At 39.8% G+C, this 18,694-nt stretch overlaps 2 protein-coding genes across 5 annotated transcripts in view; one reads left to right on the top strand and one right to left on the bottom strand.

The window, feature by feature from the left end:
• The window catches only part of MRRF (mitochondrial ribosome recycling factor), a 56,780-nt gene extending 46,379 nt beyond the window's left edge, over nucleotides 1-10,401 (bottom strand). For all 3 annotated transcript variants that reach the window (XM_049628241.1, XM_049628252.1, XM_049628260.1), the window contains exons 1-2: nucleotides 10,208-10,401; nucleotides 5,314-5,534 (exon numbers count right to left, since the gene is read on the bottom strand). In XM_049628241.1, the coding sequence (XP_049484198.1) occupies nucleotides 5,314-5,534; nucleotides 10,208-10,401 (415 nt within the window). The remainder of the gene's footprint in view (nucleotides 1-5,313; nucleotides 5,535-10,207) is intronic.
• Nucleotides 10,343-18,694, top strand: part of RBM18 (RNA binding motif protein 18) — a 21,680-nt gene continuing 13,328 nt past the window's right edge. The window contains exons 1-2 of one of the 2 annotated variants that reach the window (XM_049628274.1): nucleotides 10,343-10,431; nucleotides 13,301-13,429. In XM_049628274.1, coding sequence (XP_049484231.1) covers nucleotides 13,317-13,429 — 113 coding nt within the window. In that variant the 5' untranslated portion in view covers nucleotides 10,343-10,431; nucleotides 13,301-13,316. The remainder of the gene's footprint in view (nucleotides 10,432-13,300; nucleotides 13,430-18,694) is intronic. The other variant, XM_049628283.1, reaches the window with a different exon arrangement.

Here is an 18,694-nt window from a genome sequence, read left to right as displayed (position 1 = left end):
TTAAATCTAGTCATATACAACACGTAAGAGGTTTTACAAAAACATAAGATTACAGAAAGTTTAATGTACATGAATGGAAAAATAACCCTGGAAAATATTAAACAAAAGAAGGCTGATAGCTATATCAACATCTAAAAATAGATTTTAAGACAAAATGCATTTTTAGAAAAAATGAAGGCCACTTCATAATGACAATAGAAACAATTCACCAGAAAGATACTCCCCTTCTGAGCTTAAATACACCACATAATGTAGCGTCAAGATCAATGGAATTAAAAGGAGAAACTGATGAATCTACAATCATACAAAGACATTCAAAATACCTTCCTTCATAACTGATAAATTGAGCAAATAAAAAAAAATAGAAAATTTGATCAATACAATTAGCCAACTCAATCTAATGGTCATATACACAATCTTGCATCCAGCAGTAAGAGAATACATTCTTCTCAAGCATATTTGGACTTGTATACAAAATGACCTTGTTCTATCCCTCAAAACAAATCTCAATAAATATCAAAGAATCTTCATCATATAGGACATAGTCTCTGATCACAGTGGGATCAAGCTAACTCTCCAAAAAACATGTTTGAAAATTTTTAAACACTTCAAAATAAGTCATGAACTAATGGAAAACACATAATGAAAATTTTAAGTGTTTTAAAATAATAATAATACTGTATATCTAAAACTTCTTTGAGCCACCTGACATATTTACATAGAAGTTTATAGCTTTATACACTTATAGGAAAAAGAACAAAGGTTGAAAATTAATGAACTCTCCAGTTCAAAGGATAGAAAAAGAAAGACAGGGGAGAAAATAAACAATAAAGGGCAGAAATCAATAAAACCAAAAATGACAAATCAACAAAATTAAAATCTCTTTCTTAAAAGGCTTATGAAACGAAAACACTTCTTTCAAGAATAACTGAGGAAAAAAAGGAAGTAGACAAGTCAATTAATATTAAGAAAGAAAAGGAGAAGACAGTTACAAAAACATTAGAGATTTTAATAATTTTGACAGACTATTATGGACAACTTTATGCCAACAACTTTGAAAAAGTAGAAATAATAAAAAATTTCCTAAAAATACATAATTTACTAAAATTAACTGAAGAAAAAAGAGAACATCTAAATAGCATCATAATCATTAAAGAAACTGAATCTATGATTTAAAGCCTGCCCACACACAATACCAGGTTCAGGTGATTTCATAGGCATGTTCTAACAATCATGTAAGAAACTGATTAATCCTGGTCTTACACAGACCATCCCACTGAGAGAGAGACAGAAAGACAAAGATGAACTCCCAGCTCACATCATGAGACTAATATAGTCTTGATACCAAAACCGGACAAGCAAATGCTAGAAAGTTATACCCATCAATATCAGAGACTTACATTAAGGCTAACCTCACATAAAGGTAGAGACTCAAAAATCCTAAATTAATATTAGCAAACCAAATCCAACAACATACATACAAATTATGTATCAAGCAGTGTACATACAAATTATATATCAAAAGGAGCAAGCAGGGCTCATACCAAAAATGCAAAAGTGGTTTAACATCAGAAAAAGCTACTGATGTTGAGTCACCCCATTAGTAGATTAAAAAAGTAAAAAAAAAAAAAAAAAAAAAAGACGATCGTCTCAATAAATGCACTAAGAGCATTTGATAAAAACTTAACACCCATTCAAAACAAAAATTCTTAACAAAATAGGGACAGAAGATATTTGCTTAAAAGAGAGACTACTGAAAAATAAAGCAAACATAATTCTTGATGTTAACATATGAGAAGTGTTCCTTAACAAGTTAGAAATATAACAAGGATGCCTACTATCATCAGTCATGTTTATTCAAACTATATTAGAGTTCCTAGCCAATGCAGTTAGAAAGAGAGAAGGGAGGGAGGAAGAAAGGAAGAGAGGGGAGGAAGAAAAGGTATATGGATTAGAAAGGGAAAAACAGAGCTACCATCATTTACGGGTATCACAATTACCTGGAAAATTCAAAAGAATATACAAATAATAGATATAATAAAAGAGTTCTAAGTTGCAAGATATCACATCGGTGTATAATAACCAAAAGGGTTCCTATTCACCAGCAACCAAACAGCACGAATGATCTTTAAAAAAGATATGAATTTAAAAAAACAAATCTTCCATAAAATAACACAATAGATCCACTCATGACCTTAAGGTAGGGTCATTTTTCTTAAACCGAAAAAAAAAAAAAGCATTATCCACAAAGGAAAAGATTAATAAATTGACTACCTTAAAATTAAGAACTTCTATTCATCAAAAGACACAATTAAATGTAAGTGATGAATCACTGAATTCTACTCCTGACACCAACATTACACTATATGTTAAGTAACTCGAATTTAAATAAAAACTTGAAACAAAACACCACTAACAGACTGAAATGGCAAGCACATCAGCAATACGTACATATGACATAAGTCTTATCTTTAGAATATACTGAAACTCCTACCAATTGACTTTTTTTTAATGGGCAAAAGACTGGAAAGAGGATATACAAAGAGCCAAAAAACAGATGTAAAGGTGCTCGCCATCATCACCCATCAAGAAATGACAAATTAAAACCACAATGAGATAAAACCACACACCCATCAGAATGGCTAGAAATAAAAAGACAGTGTACTGAGCACTCGTGAGTACGTGGAACAAAGAGAAAGCTAAAACCTCTTTGGTAGGAGTGTAAACTGGCACAACCATTCTGGAAAACTGTATGTACTGAAAGGGAATATACACATCCTCGAAAGACTCGACCATCCCACCTCTTGGTATATGTACACCAACAGGAAGGTATATATATATGGGCACCAAAATCCATGTACATGCACATTCACAGTAGCACTATTTACTTCCAGTTCAAAACTGGAAGCAGCCCAAATACCCATCAACTGGACAAGCATACACAAGTTGTGGTATAAGCATTCACTAGGATACCATAAATAAAAACGCAGAGACAACTACTACATGCAACAACATAGACAAATCTCACAAACAGATTGTTACCGGAGGAAGCCAGGCACAAAAGAAGCTACAGTGAGCTCAAAAAGGGAAAACCTAATCCATAGTGCTAAAGTCCCAAAATGGGTTATCTTTCAAAGGGTGACAACCGAAAGGGACGGGCAGGAAGCTTCCAGAGTACGAGTGATGTTCTATATCTTGATGTGGGTGATGGGTACAAGGCTGTGTTCACTTTGTGAGAATTCTCTGAACTGTAACCACTTACAATGAATGTATGTACTATTCTGCATATATGTTATAACCCCAAAATTTATTTAATAAAAAATATGTATGTGACCAAAACGACAATACCCAGAAATAAAGCTGATCAAAGAAATATATAAAATCTTTATGGAGAAAAACTAACAATATGATTATAAATTTCACATACAGGAGTGAAAGGCCAGAAAAGTGTGTATGTATAGTAAGGGGAAAGATTTTTACCACTAGGTTCAAGGCTTTCTGACAGTGATTCAGGTAGCAAGAAATTTAGAAGAGGAAGAGATAAGTGATTCAACAAAATCAACTAAAATCAACAAAAAACTTGACATGCAACAGAGGAGGCATTACAAATCTGGGAGAAAAGAAGGGGCTAATCAATAAGTGATGTTGACACAACATATGACCCATTTCAAAAAAGAAACTTAAAACTAGATTCCCAGCCTCACAACACCTTCAAAAATAAATTCCATATGGACTCAAAACCCACGAAAAGTAAAAAACTTTAAAATATTTAGAAGAAAATATAGAAGAATATGACTCTGGGTAGGTAAGGATTTGTTACAGAAGACACAAAAAGTACAAATGATAAAGGAAAGGACGAAAAAAATAGGACCACATTAAAACTTATGGTCAACAAAAGACACCATTAAGTAAAAGGCAAAGCAGACAGCTATAGCACAATCAACAAACGACTCTCATTCCTAATACAGAAGGAATCCAACAAATTTCAAAGAAAAAGTGAAACAACCGACTTTTTAAAGAGGCAGAAGAGCTAAAAACTGAGCAGTCAAGTAAATATGAAAAGCTGCTTACACGCTATAGCTAATGTGTGCATCAGGAGGCCCCCCCCCCATTCCCAGTTCTGCCACTATCTAGATGTGACCATGGACAAACATCGTACATAGGTACCTCGGTTTCCTCGTTTGCAAATGGTGAGATTTGGGCTTCACCAGATAATTATAAAAATGCCTTCACTAGATAATAATAATTCTTTCAATAGATAATTATAAAGGTCAAATTATTAAATACGTGAATTTGTGAAATTTAAAAAAAATCAGTGCAACATACAGATGAAAAGTTGTTACCATTATCACTAGTAACAATATAAATCTTCTAACTATTAATGCTCTTACAGCAATTTGTTAATTTTCCTATTAATAGCAAAGGGAGGGTTCATATGAAACCATAAAAGGAAAGTCAGCGGAAAAAATATTCAGCAGCATGTTTCCAACACCATCCTTGGGAATGGACTCCCTGACCCACCACTGCAAATAGCACGTGTGCTTTGAGGTGTGCTAAGGAGTGCTTTCTGCACTCCTTATTCATTCAACAACATTTTTTGATACATACTATGTGTCAGGACCTGTTAGGTACTAAATAAGGCACGGACCCTATTCTCATAGGGTCCAGCATAGAAGACACAGAACAAACAATAATTAATCTCACAATTAATTGATTAATTAACGGGTGCTGTGCTAAGGACGTCAAAGGTAAAATAACAGTGCACAAGAGTGCACGTAACAAGGGACCTGACCCAGTCTAAGGGGTCAGAGAGGACTTCCCTGAGGAAGCGACATTTAAGCTGAGACCTGCGGCATATCAAAGTCTCATTCTTGGATGACACAAACCATTAAGATCATCCATCTAAATCCATGGCTCTAATACCTCCTCACCCAACAAACTTCTGGTTTTAATTTCACTTCCAACAGAGGTCTTGCTTGTTATAAGGAGAAAATATGTTGATCTCTGCCACAAATATTCTGGTTGGCTTGGCACTTACATCTCTAATTCCAAAACTAAAACTAAAAGAAGGAAATGAGGTATATTCTGAGCAATGGTAACACGGGAGGCCACACGGTAATGAGCAAAGAGACCCTTGGTTCTAACACTGTCTCTGTCACTGTGGTATTTAAGCTGATGAACTGAACTATCTGAGACACCATCTCCACGTTCTTCCTCAAGGGGAGAAATTCAGTACATCTCTGAGATCCCTTCCAGCTACAATAGTTCAAGGGCTAAATGCAAGAAAAGGGCGAAGAGGTCATATATCTCTACCTTTGGCTTTCTTGGTAGCGAAATAACGGATTGGTACAGCTGGTGAGGCCATGTATTGTCCATGGTCATTTTGTCTGCCACTCACTGTCTTCAGCGTCACTTCTGAAACAGGTCTGGTCAAGGCTGCAAAGGAGTTACAAAAGACAGGGTGGACCAAGCGGAAGCATCTTAATCCCAAGGCCATGCCGGAAGACAATCCTTGTGAACATTCACTATAAAGACTAAAACCAAAAAAAAAAAAAAAAAAAGGAAAACAGATAGTATTACAACTTCAGAAAATAATTTGTACCAATTATCAAGCAACAACTGCAAACTAAGCTATATGCTAAGCAATTTAAATATATTACCTCCTCCCAACAGCCATACAAGGAAATATGATTAGCCCCATATTACAGAAAGATACTGAAGCTCACAGAGATTTAAGTAACTTGCCCACAGTCTGTAGGACTCCAAATCGCCAGGCTCTTTCCACTGTACCAAATGCCCCTTATAGTACACAGGAAACACAGAGTTAAGTAAATGTGCAGCAGCTGAAATCTTTAATGATGCTAATTAAACCCTTACATGAGAAAAGGCAAAAAAATCTTGATAAAGTTATACTCTAAAAAGGGAGGGCAGAGCACTGGAAGAGGACTTTAAACTAAATTTAAAAAACTCATTTCAACAGGCATAAAATGACTGGAAAATTCACACGACAGCATTTAATTAAAATTTTCTTTGGTTCCTTATGCGCTGATTACCAATTAGAATGCACTTTACTTTAATGTGAGTCTGAAGCACGGTTGAGGTTTGAGGTCTTCCATGTTACAGAACTAAAGCTCTGGAAAATGCCACCCTCCTCTGTGTTAACACAAGTTATACATTATACTTCTAAGGTCTCTGACCATGAAAAGATGCGGGAGTCTACAGCCAGCTTCTGCCAGGAATCTGGCTATCACTCAGTTAAAACCAAGAGCAATTAGCATCAAATACCTGGAAGTTACTATCTTTGAAAATCAGTCCTATACCTCATTAGAAAAAAAAAAAAAATCCCATCCTTAAATGTTAATGCAGCAGAACTGAATAAAAGCATGCACTTTGCAGCCAGGAAGACCTGGAATCTAATCCCAGCTCCACCACTGACTAAATGCCCCTGAACACCTCTGCACCTTCATTTCCTCAACTGTGAAATGGGGATAATTATAGTTATTTCTTAGGCTCGGGAAGAATAAATGAGTTTATGCAGGTAAGATAATTGGCACAGTGCCCAGCTAATAGCAGGAGCCCCCCCGCCCCCCAAAGAGTATCTGTTGACAGCTATCACCTTTCCTTTCAAAAAGACTTCTACACAACGGTCAGACACAATAAAGAATCCCGCGTGTCTTTACCAATGATAGTCTAAGATAGTATAAGATAGTCTAGCCAGTCAGATCTGGATGTAAATTCCAACTTCGGGCAATTCACTGCACCTATCTGGGCATCACTTTCTTCATCTGCAAAATGAGAAAAATAATCCTGATCTTAAAATGAGATAGTAAATGCATGTAAAACACCTAGCACAGTGCCCGGGATATAGTACCTACTTAATAAATGCTAGCTACCATTATTATTATTTCTTAAAAGAAAAGCGAGTAAATCAAAGGCAAATAATTTCTCCTGATGGAGGTTTTTTTTTTTTCTCTCCTGCTGGAATTTTTAATAGCAAGGGATGCTAGATGTCTGTGATTGACTACATGAAATCAGTAAAAGCAAATCTAGATTTTAAAAAGTATCTTTCCTCTTCTTTAATTATTTTCAATAGCTACTATTAATTGAAGTCAGGCCTGGGCTGCTTGCTTTACCATGTCTAATCCTCCCAATAATGCCACAGAGAAAGTATAATAATCTCCATTTTACAGATGTAGAAACTGATGCTCAAAGAGACCATCGCTGTCCAAGGGCACGGAACTATTGGCTCTGCCCTATTTTGCCAAAACTGTTCACAAAATTTGGCTCTAAGTGAGGTTTCTATATCTAGGTTTTTCTAATATAGCCAATGCCTTACCCACACTTATATCCAAATATGGCTGTATAATAATGCGTTTTGTTGTTGTTGTTTTTTTAATCTACAGGGTTTCAATCTGGTTGCTCCATTTAAGACAGGTTTCCTGGTGTTCCTGTTGCAGGTCATAATACCAATCCACAAAGCAACAGGAAATCAAAATGGGTTAGAAATAAACAACCTTTGACAGAAAGCGCAGCACCCAAAAGCAGACCCAGTACATGTGAACCGGAAGACAACTCTATAAATAAACCACATTGCTGAAATGTTTTAGGCGTAGATTTTAATTGCACAGAAGTCAGGAAATTTCAAAGTAGAGGTTCAATAAAGGCAGTCCCTTGGGCCCTTTACCTTAAGGACATGCATATTAACAGTTCAGCACAGAAGAGTTAGTCAAGGAAAGGAACTGTCACAGGAGCCCAGGTATTATCCGACAAAATTAACCTAAACTCAGAAAAAAATGTGAGAAAGTATTTGGGCTTTGGACACAGCCTTGAAATGGAATCCCACACTTAGGAGCTGTGTGACCTTGCATAGATCATTTAGCCTCTCTGAGCTACAGTTTCCACCCCATTTTTACTGCCGTGATATTACTGAGCCTTCAAAAAGATAATTGTAACAATAATAATGAAACAATTGCTAACATTTACAGAGTTACAACTATGTGCCAGAAACTATTCTAAACGCTGTATTGCATACATTAACTCATTTGAGCCTCATGATATCACTATGAAAAAAGGACTATTAGTATACCCATTCTATGGATGAAGAAACAAAGGCACAGATAACTTGCCCAAGATTAGATTTCAGGCAATCTAGCTCCAGAGTCTGTGCTCTTATCCAGTGTACTGTATACTATTACATATATGAAACACTCAGCAATTATTGACGTTATTATTAAAACTGTTGGGAGTATATTTTAAATCTATTTGAGGCACATACTGTTTTTCCAAAGTTAAGGTTCTCAAAACTTGACTTTGTGTTTTCTATAGAAGGTGCATTTTAATTTTGTAAAGAACTAGATGAGGGACACAAAGCCCTAGCTTATCCATTGTCCCAGCAACTTCTCACAATCCAGCTGTATATTAGCTTATAATATGTACATTTTTATAAACACGGATGTGGGTCCTCATTGTATATAAAGTACTTTCACATGTATTATCTCATAACCAAATTCATAATTACCACCCACATTTTACAAATAAGCAAAATGATTTTTCATTTCCTTGAATATTCCTCCTGCTCCTGGGTCTTCAAACATAATGCTGAAGTTGAATCTGCTTGGAATGATCTTCCCCCACCTCTTTAATGAACCATCTCTCATTTTTCTTTCAGATTTCAGCTTAAGCATCACTTTCTCAGAGGATGCCTTTCTTGGCTGTCTCCTCCAGTCCAACTCGGTCAAATGTCCTGTAGCCCACTTTCATCAACACCCTATACTTTTTTCACAGCACTTAAACAGTATCAGCTAATAGTTATTAGCTGTGTAGTTATTTGATCACTGCCTACATCCCTCCCTGAGACTATAACCACCACAAAGACTGATCTCTGGTTCTCTTGTTCACTGCTGTACCTCCAGCATAGCACAGTCCCTGAATACAGAAGACACTGAATATGAGTGATGAATACATACATGAATGAAAGTCCAGAAAGATTAAGTCCTTGCCCAAGGTCACAATTACAGTGCAAGATCTGGACTCTAAGCCTTAGATTGAAGGTCCTGGGCTCTACTTCCCAACAGTGCTTCAATCATCTCTTAGTCTCCCAGATTTTTCACATAGAGATAGTAGGGTATGCTCTCTAAATTCAGTGCCACATACAGGTATTTGCAGCAACTGACTACATAGTATCTGACTATTCACAGCATCATGACTATAGTATAGAATCATGTCCCTGATGTAACCAAAGGAGGATGACACACTTTAACAGGTAGAGAAAGAACTTTTGCCTAAGAGCTAGAAGGTACAGATCCCAATACTCCTCTCATCACTCCCTGCCAACAATCCTCTTTAGATTCATAACCACCTGTATTACAAAAAGCATTTGTGGCAGCTCTCCAGTGACATGTGACTTGTACCAAACCACTTCTCCTACCTAGATTGTGTTTCGCCAACTGCAAAATGAAGGGTCAGTTCAGGTTTTCATTCTTTCGAACTATAAAGCTCTCCAAGATTCTGGAAAATGCAGTAGAGTGCGGTGAAAGGAAAAAAGGCACCAAACTTAGAGAAGACCTGGGAAAGAGTCCTGGTTCTAGCACTTCCTAGATATGTGACCTCAGATAGATCACACTCCCTGGACCTCAATCTCCTAGGTAAAATGTAAATGACAATACTATTTGTCAGGGTTACCAGGACGATCGAATGAGGTAAGGGCTGCAGAAACACTTTGTAACTAGACAACGGCTACTGAAATGACAACTGTTTGCTGAGGGAAGGCACAGAGTAATGGTTAAAAGTTAAGGCTTTGTAATTTAAGCTCCATCCCTCACCAGCCGCATGACCCTGATAAAGTTATTTCTCTGAGCTTCCATTTCTTCATCATGGGGGGGTAATAATACCTACCCCCGTGGGATAGTTCTGAACACTAAATGTTCCTGCCAGATAGTGGGCTACAAAGGAGGGGATGCTATTGAATAAGCACCCTCCCCTCCGCATCCTCGAAGTTCGTAGCTGAGGGGACGAGCCCCGCCCCACCCCACGAAAATCTCGCGGAAGCGACAGGTCCCGCCCCCAGTCTTAAAGGTCAAGCCGGATTCGAATGGAACCGGTCAGGGTACGGTGATCAGACTCCCTCAGGTTCCCCAGAGATGCTTGAGTAGAGGTCTCTGGCACCCGGATCCAGCGCGCGCCTCGAGGCCTTGCAGAGGCCACTCACCAGCTATCGCCCAGGCTACTAGGAAAAGACCCACGCGACCGCGGAGACGGCGGCGGCGCGGGCGCCATGACGTCACGGGGCGGCGCGGCGGCGCAGGCGTAGCGCGTCACCGACGGCCTGGCAGCGGGCGACGTTGAGGTGGACGCGCCTGGAGGGCCGTCGGGCTGCGGGGTCGGGACCTGTTTCTGGGGCATGAGCCGACGGGACGACGCCGAGGCCACGAGGTGAGTCCCGCCGCGAGGCGCCCCTGCACCTGAGAGCGCCGGCCCCGCGAGGGGCTCGTAGAGGAGGCTGCCCTAGCAAGACGGCTTCTCAGGCCCCGCCCCGGATTGTCCCGCCGCTAGCCCGGAAATAACAATCCGAGAAATGACCCATTGCATCTGGGAATTCGCGGCCAGGAATCGGGAAGCCGGGGTTCCAGGCTTGACCCTGCCATTACCCTTAGCTTTAGGAACAAGTGGCTTTGCTTCTCTGGACTTTATTCCCTGTAGGATTATTCTTGCCTTCCAGGCGGTTGCAGTTTGACTGCGAGGATAGATGTAACAAGCGTTTTTTGTGATCTCTGTTAATCTAGGGGATTGTCGCCATTGCAAACCTAAAAGATTTTAATGGTCGCATGCCGTCTCGATCTTATTACGCTTTTACAAAAGGCCCAGTGCTAAACTGTCACAGATACTCTTATTTAAACCCCTCAACGACCCATGAGTTAGGGATAATCGTGCCCATTCTAGAAAGGAAGAAGGAAATGAGGTTCCAAGTGGAGCCCCGTTCATTCATTCAGTTAATATTGAGCACCAGGCAGTGTACTAAATGCTGTGAATGGAACTATGTCCAGGATAGGAAGGTCCTCCAGGAGCTTACATTCTGGTGAGGGAAACAAAATAGAATAGTAAATAACGTTGAATGAGCAGTATACAGAAAGAAAAGGTGGCTATGGCTCTACTCTTAGGAAAAGCTTTTCTGGAAAGACACTTAGCTAAAGTCACACAATAACTGGGTGCCAAAGCCAGGATTTGAATACAGATCTTTCGGCCCCATATCCCGCACTCTTGCCACTAAAACATGCTACCCTTTTGTCATATTAAGTAGTAGTGGGTATTCCTGTTTTCAGACATGAGAAAATCCGAGAAGGTCCTGTGATTGAAGTGTCATCGCAAATGTTGTCTCTTTTAGAGAGGCCTTCCCTCTCCACTGATGCTGAAGTAGTCCAACCCCAGTCTCCGTGTCAGATCACCTTGCTAAATTGAGTTTGCAGCTCTGTCGCTAATTATACCTTGTTTATTTATCTTGTGTTTGTGTTGTCCCGCCCCTCCTCCAAACCATGAGCATTCCAAGCACAGAGAGCTTATTTGTTTACTGCTTTGTCCTAGACAATGCCTAGAAATAGAAGCTCAGTTTTTCTTTTTGGAATGAATGAATGATCTGTAGGAAAATAGGAGGATAGGAAAGCACAGAGAATACAGAATGCTTCTCCTGGTCTGTTTCCACTCCTGGGATTCTGTTTCTGTGTGTTTCACCTTTCTCTCAGGAGGTAAGAGCAAGAACTACAAGCTTATTCATTTCTCTTTTTTCAGCACATAGCCATGGGCTTAGCAGTTAGCAGTTGCTTGTCACACTTTGTTGAACAGATTGAAGACGTGAGTGGGAAAGGTAGAATAATACCCTCACGTGAGGGGCTGGATAAACATGTTATTAACAATAACTTAGCACCCACTGTGTACCAGACTTCATGGGCTATGCTGAGATGAATAAGAGGTAATGGCAGTGATCAGTGTATGTCACCTGCTGTTTTTAAGACCGTTCCTGCAAGCACTACCCTCTGAGGTACTTCGGGTTACATAGTATCTGTTTCCTAGAGCAAGGAGTTGTAAAGTCTGGCACAGCCTGCCATCTTCCCAGCCCTTTTTTTCTTTCTCTACCACATGATATATTTGTTAAAGCTTTGCTTTACATCTGTCATCTCATTTTTGGCCTTCTCAGCACCCTTAAGTTACAAGCAGGGCAAGGTTTCATATGTAGAAATGAGGAAACAAGCTTAGAAAGAAGTGACTTCCAATGGAAATGCCAAAATTTGAAACCAGGTCTTCTGACACCAGCGTTTTTTCTCTTGCCACTACTGTCTCCATCATAACCCTCAGCCTCCTTTTTTGGTTGTGAGATGAGTCCTTTCCAGATCGAAGACTAGTGATAATTTAAGCTAACATTCATTGAAAACTCCTCAGGTGCCATACATTGTTCTTAATGCTTTGAGTGTGTTAACTCAGTGAATCTGCACAACTTTTGTGAGGGGTCATTCTCTTTTCAGATGAGGAAACTGAGGCACAAGTGGCTAAGTAACTTGCACAAGGTTACGCAGCTAGTAAACGGTGCAACTGGAATGACTTAGGAGGAAGTTAGTCTCTTCTCTGAGTCTCTTCCAAACTATTAAACACGATACTAGCAAACATTGATTGATTGCTTACTGTTGTTAGATGCAGTGTTTAATGATTTTTCATGCATTATCTTTAGTCTTCCCGACAGCCCTGTAAGATAAAAATTGTTATTTCCATTCATAGTGTATATGAGGGAACAGAGGCCTAGAATGTTCTGGCAATTCACCAAGTCACACAGCCTGCTTTCAAACCCAGTTCTGATTCCTAAATCTATAGCTTTAAATTTCGTGTATTGCCTCATCCATGAGGAAGAGATGTATAACTGCACTTTCCCACCCATCTCCCTCAGTGCCATTAAGACTCTCTTTCTGGTGGTTTCCAAGACTTATTTTGGGTGACAGTTTTTGAACTGGAGTATCATGTAGTAATAAAGACTTTGGCCTCCCGCCCAGTCGGCCTCTGGCTTCAAAAGAGGAAAACTTTAGTGTCTGCACGCAGAACCACACCCCTTTCACCTTAAATGGAAGCTCTTGCACTCTGGCTGCCAGAGGAGCTGTCCCAAGGGAACTGGTGCTGGGGCCCTGGTTGTGGAATAACTGAGGCCTTTGAAGAACTGCCCAGGGCTTGCCCTCCTTGAATAAATGTTTGTTGAATTGAATTTGAAGTCTCCTGTTCACACAGTGCTGCTCCTCTCCTGCCTGAATGTTCACGTTTTCTTTAGTATTTCATAGAGATTGATGGAAGCAGAAACCAAAACTCTTCCCCTGGAGAACGCATCCATCCTTTCAGAGGGTTCCCTACAGGAAGGGCACCGGTTATGGATTGGCAACCTGGACCCCAAGATCACAGAGTGAGTCTAAGTCATCTTATTTTGTTGCCTACAAAACTGGGATGTTTGTAGTGGTGGTGTTCAGAAGAACTTTCAAGAGATGTAGGATATATTTTCGCCCTTTTATTTATGTTTTAATTACCTTTGAAGGGTACATGCTTTTGTTATTAACCTGTTATGTTGACATTTTTCTTATATTTGGACGGTTCTGCAAGAACACAGACGTGGGTATTCTTTAAAACATATACTTCATTTTTCTTACTTGCCGAAGATGTTCTTTTTTTTTTCACCAATTTGAATCCTTGTACCCAGTGACTACAGGACATTATTTTCTAGAATCAAGCCACAGCATACTTTTATTCCTCAAAATGAGGGAACCAGCAGACGTCTCAGTACCTTCACCAACAGGCAGAGGGTACCGCTTGACTGTAATTCATGTTAAGCAGCCATGGAACCATAGAAGGTCAGAGCTGGAAGGCATCTTAGAAATCACGTCAGCCCCTTTGGTTTTCATTCATTCACTAAATGGTATGGTGCCTGTTTGTGCCAAGTACCACACTAAGCAGTTTTCAAACTTTTTAAATCTGAGGAACCTTGTCTTAAAGTAATCAGAACCTGTTTATAAAATACAAGCTCAGAGCTGTGCTGATTAAAGTGGGGAAGAGGTCCACCCAAAGCCTTTTGGCAACTGCCACCCTTTCTTTGGCAGTCAGTTAGAGGACTCCATGTTACGGGACTCCATGGAGCACACTTGAAAACCTCTGATAGGATCCAGTTCTCTTATCCTACAGTAGAGGAAACTGAGATCCCAAACACAGAAGTGCCTTGCCCGGGGTAACAAAACTAATTAAATTGTCCTGACTCCCCACTCTTTCCATGGTGGCCATTATAGTGGAAGGTACTTTCTTAGCAGGAGAGAGTTAAGAGGTGTTTCCTTCCCCCAGTTGTTCAGTAGGTACAGGGCTGTAGTTGGTGGCAGGATGGTAAGGAGTGAATAGATCCAGCTGTGTGGGATCAGTGCTTAAAGCAGGCGTGGAATATGTCATCAGTCCTAAAAGGCAGTCCCTGTGGAATGGTGTTAAAGGCAAGGTGAGAGGAGACAAGAGAACCTGCTTACTTGAGTCTAGGATAAGAGGAGGTGTATATAGGATTGGGACTGGGAGAGAGGAAAAGGATGTGAACTAATGGGTCAGGATGGTAACAGAAAGTTTAGTTCTTAATTCTGCTGAAGTTCAGGTCAGCTGAATGAAATTAACTTTAGGTTCCTCTAGGAATTATGCCATTTAACATATGTTGTCCCCATGTTATGTTACTTTGGTCACTGGGGCCCTGGACTGTGGACTGTGCATTTATTTTGGTTCCCTTTATGGCTTATGGCTTTGAGGATGAATGAATGTGTGAATCAGCCCAGCCTCTCAATTATGAGTGTTGATCAGAGAAGCTGTTTCCATCATCTAAAAGCCAGGCTATGGGGGGTTGCTCCCCAGAGTGGTTTCCATTCCCACCTCTGCTTCTCTGAATGGAAATCGGAACATGGAAACACTGTTCGTTGTTTTGGCTGCAACTCACCGTAATGAGACTCTTGTTCTGATTGTGTCCTGCTGCTTGATAGGAAAGTTCAGATGGGCATCTACCACCTCAGTTTATGTCAGAAGTTAAGAGTCTATCCATGTTTTCTTCTGTTAGAGCATTAACAGAAACATTGAATCAAAACTTTCCCACTGGTATCTCTGCCCCTTTTATGTCAGGCCAAAGGTGGACATCATGGACTGAGCTGCAGATCAGGGCTTTGCGGGGCCTACCTGTGGCTTCCCCACTTCTGTGTCACCTGCTATTGTTTTTCTTCTATGGATTCCTTATCTCAAAACATTTTCTCTGCCAAACACACTGACTAAATAATAATAAATTTCTTTTTGAAGATATGACAGTCGTAGCTGTGGTTAGCATGAAACGCTGAGCGTTATCTCATTTAATTTACTTAATTATAGCAAAGAAACCTAGCATGTTAGTAAAGTAGGTCTTATGGAAATGTGTGATTTCCTTCCAAGTTTTTGAGTTACATAAACTTCTAGATCCTGTTCCTCTCAAGGTGGGTAATGATGGGCCTACATGAATTATTAAAATACAGTCATTTCCAGGCATTGTAGGATTGCATGTTGTATGTTACGTGAATATGGGTGCCTGGCTTATAGTTCAATCTCAGAAGGGATTTGAATCTAGATCTTTAAACTTCTAATGACTCGTGGGGCAACTGGGTGGCTCAGTCAGCTGAGCGTCCCAACTCCATCTTGGCTCAGATCACGATCTCACAGTTAGTGGGATTTAGCCCCACGCCAGGCTCTGCGCTGACAGTAGGAGCCTGCTTAGGATTCTCTCTCTCCCTGCCCCCCCAAACCCCGCAACTTGCACATGTGCTCGCTCGCTCTCTCCTCTCTCAAAATAACTAAACTTTAATAAAAAATTAAACAAGGGAAAAAAATAAACTAATGATTCTTTAGAGAAGTTTGCAGAGCATCCTCCAGTGTTCATAATTAAACCCCACCCACAAATTGCTGCTAGTTCCTGCTGTTTCCCCTTTCAACACACTCGTATCTCTTTCCTGTACATACCCCTGCTCTTTACCATCCCTCTTCCTGATCTCTTATAAACTGATTTGAATGCCCCTCTTATACAAATGGCCTCTCACCTCTTGTTAGAAGACAACTTATAGTGTATATTTACTGTGATGAATGGTAACAGAGACAGTTTAAAAAAAAAAAGACTTTTCCACTCAATTTTTCAGTTTTTTTGATAATTAATTCGAGTCATCTTATGTGTATGTGCTTATTACTAATCTGAGTCCTGATCAAGTTACATGGGACGCCCATCAGTCTCCTCTCAGAGGAATGTGTACTGCTAACTGACTGTCTAGCACTCTGATATCCTGCTTCACATTGGTTTGTGTTCAGTACTTTGTGGTTGCAGTACTCCCCATAGCATTCTTGGCTATGCTAGCTGCCAAGAATATCTGTATGACTAAATAGGTCGTAGAATTTAGATTTAAGGGAATGATGACCTATGATTTGTGGAGGTAGCAGGTTCCATTATTCTGATTCCTCCCGACTTCATTACACCTCATATTTCTCACCTACAAAGTGAGAATGTTCAACTAATGGGGTGAACATTTTTTCTGGCTCTAATATTGTATTAGTTCCTCTTATTTAAGCTCATGACAACCTTGTGAGGCAAGGAGAAAGATAATATTTTCCCTGTTTTATAGGACAGGAAGAGTTAAATGAGGTGACTCAGTATACTGAAATAGTTAGCCGTGGACTAATTTCCCATCACCTAATTTAGTGCTCCTTGCTCAGATATTCTAATAGTCCATTTAACTGAACAAGCATAACCTAAAGTGTCCTATTCTAAATTTTAAAATATAAGGACTTCTTTTAAATTGTCGTGGGACTGAGTCTAACCATAGAGTAAAAACAGTACTTCCAAATATCGTTGCTAGTGCCTGCAACAGAGAAGCCAAAAAAGTTAATGTCCTTAGACATTATCTATTTTCCACACTGTGGTTTCCTCTGAAAGGATTAATCCAGGCTTTCTTTTTCAAATATTAAATGTTTTGCATAGAAAGTCAAATCAATAGCCACTACGTAATTCATGAGGAGAAATATGAGAAGAAACAAAGCCAGCAAAAATTGTACAAGAAGGAGCATTCTAAATGGAAGGTGTAAGTGGAAATAAGAAAGAATGTGTGAGCAGACTATCAGGAGGACCTTTTTGACTAAAGGAAGGTTGAATACTAAATGAGGGTGAAAGCAGCAGTGGGATAGATGGAGTTCTATCAGATGCATACAGGGTCTTTAAAATTGACTCAGACAAGAAGTATGAATTTGTTGTAGAAGAGACTTATTGGGGGTGTTAAGCAGGATGCTGACAACATGAAAGTGATGTTTTAGTGGAGAAATGAGACGTCAACATGAAAGTGATGTTTTAGTGGAGAAATGAGACGTCAGTATGCAGAGTGGGTTGGAGGAGCAAAAACTGATGCCGAAGATTAGCTAGGAAAGACTGCCAGAAACTAGGCCAATCTATCACCCAGGTAGAGACCATGAACTTGGAAGCCACTAGGTGAGTCTGAGAGATGAAGAACGTGATGGATGAAAGGGGAACAGGAGTTGAAGATGACCCTGATGTTTCTTGCCTAAGAAATGGAGAATCATGTCCACACTGACTGGTGGAATAGCTGGAAAGGGTATCAGGTTTGGAGGGGGGGCTCATTCTGGGTTATACTAAGTAAACTTAAAAGCAGCGGAGAGCCATCCAGGTGGAAGTGTCCTTCTGAGGCCGACTTTCAGAGGTGAACTGGAATGCGAGAGGGGAGTAAACGCATGAATGTGTGTTTAACCCTAAAGAAACCTGTGTTTCTCAGCTAATTCTTGTTTTTCCTTCATGATTCATGCTTTTCTTTTAATGCCTTGGTTTGCACGAATCAGCCTTTACTGTTTGCTACTTAAATTTGAAACACAGTGATACTATTTAATAGCATAGAACATAAAGACCCAGCAAATAGTAATTTCTATAAGTTTTAAAGAAAATTTTCTCTAAAACAAATTATGCATTTAAAACAGTCTTAAATATCATTTCATTGGCTTCCCATTGCCTACAGCATCAAATTAAAATTCCCTCACTAAGAACACCAACATCCTTCACAGTCTGTCCCCTGCCTGCCTTTCAGCTCATCTCTTAACTGCCCTACTCTTACTGTCTTCCAATGAAGTAGATTCCCTTTCGCCTTTATTTCTTTGCACATAATATTCAGTAACCACCATGTTCCTGCACAATTGGGCCTCTTTGTGTGCTCATGTACATACGTCTGTGTGCAAGTATCATAGCATTTTGCAATTTTTTGATTGCATATCTCTATCTTCTAACCAGAATGTGAGGTCCTTGAAGGCCAGGACCTGGTTGTATTCATCTGGATGGTTCAAGTGCCTACTACGGTCTTTGACAAGTAGTAGGTGTCTAGGTGTCTATTTTAACATTTGTGTAGACTAATTACTTCTGTGCCACTAGGCAGGAAGGCCATTTTCTTTTCTTTTCTTTTTTTTTTTTTTTTTAATTTTTTTTTTTTCAACGTTTTTTATTTATTTTTGGGACAGAGAGAGACAGAGCATGAACGGGGGAGGGGCAGAGAGAGAGGGAGACACAGAATCGGAAACAGGCTCCAGGCTCCGAGCCATCAGCCCAGAGCCTGACGCGGGGCTCGAACTCACAGACCGCGAGATCGTGACCTGGCTG

This window comes from Panthera uncia, chromosome D4, assembly GCF_023721935.1.
Source record: "Panthera uncia isolate 11264 chromosome D4, Puncia_PCG_1.0, whole genome shotgun sequence".
Classification (NCBI taxonomy): domain Eukaryota; kingdom Metazoa; phylum Chordata; class Mammalia; order Carnivora; family Felidae; genus Panthera; species Panthera uncia.
This window is presented reverse-complemented; position numbering and strand designations above follow the sequence as displayed.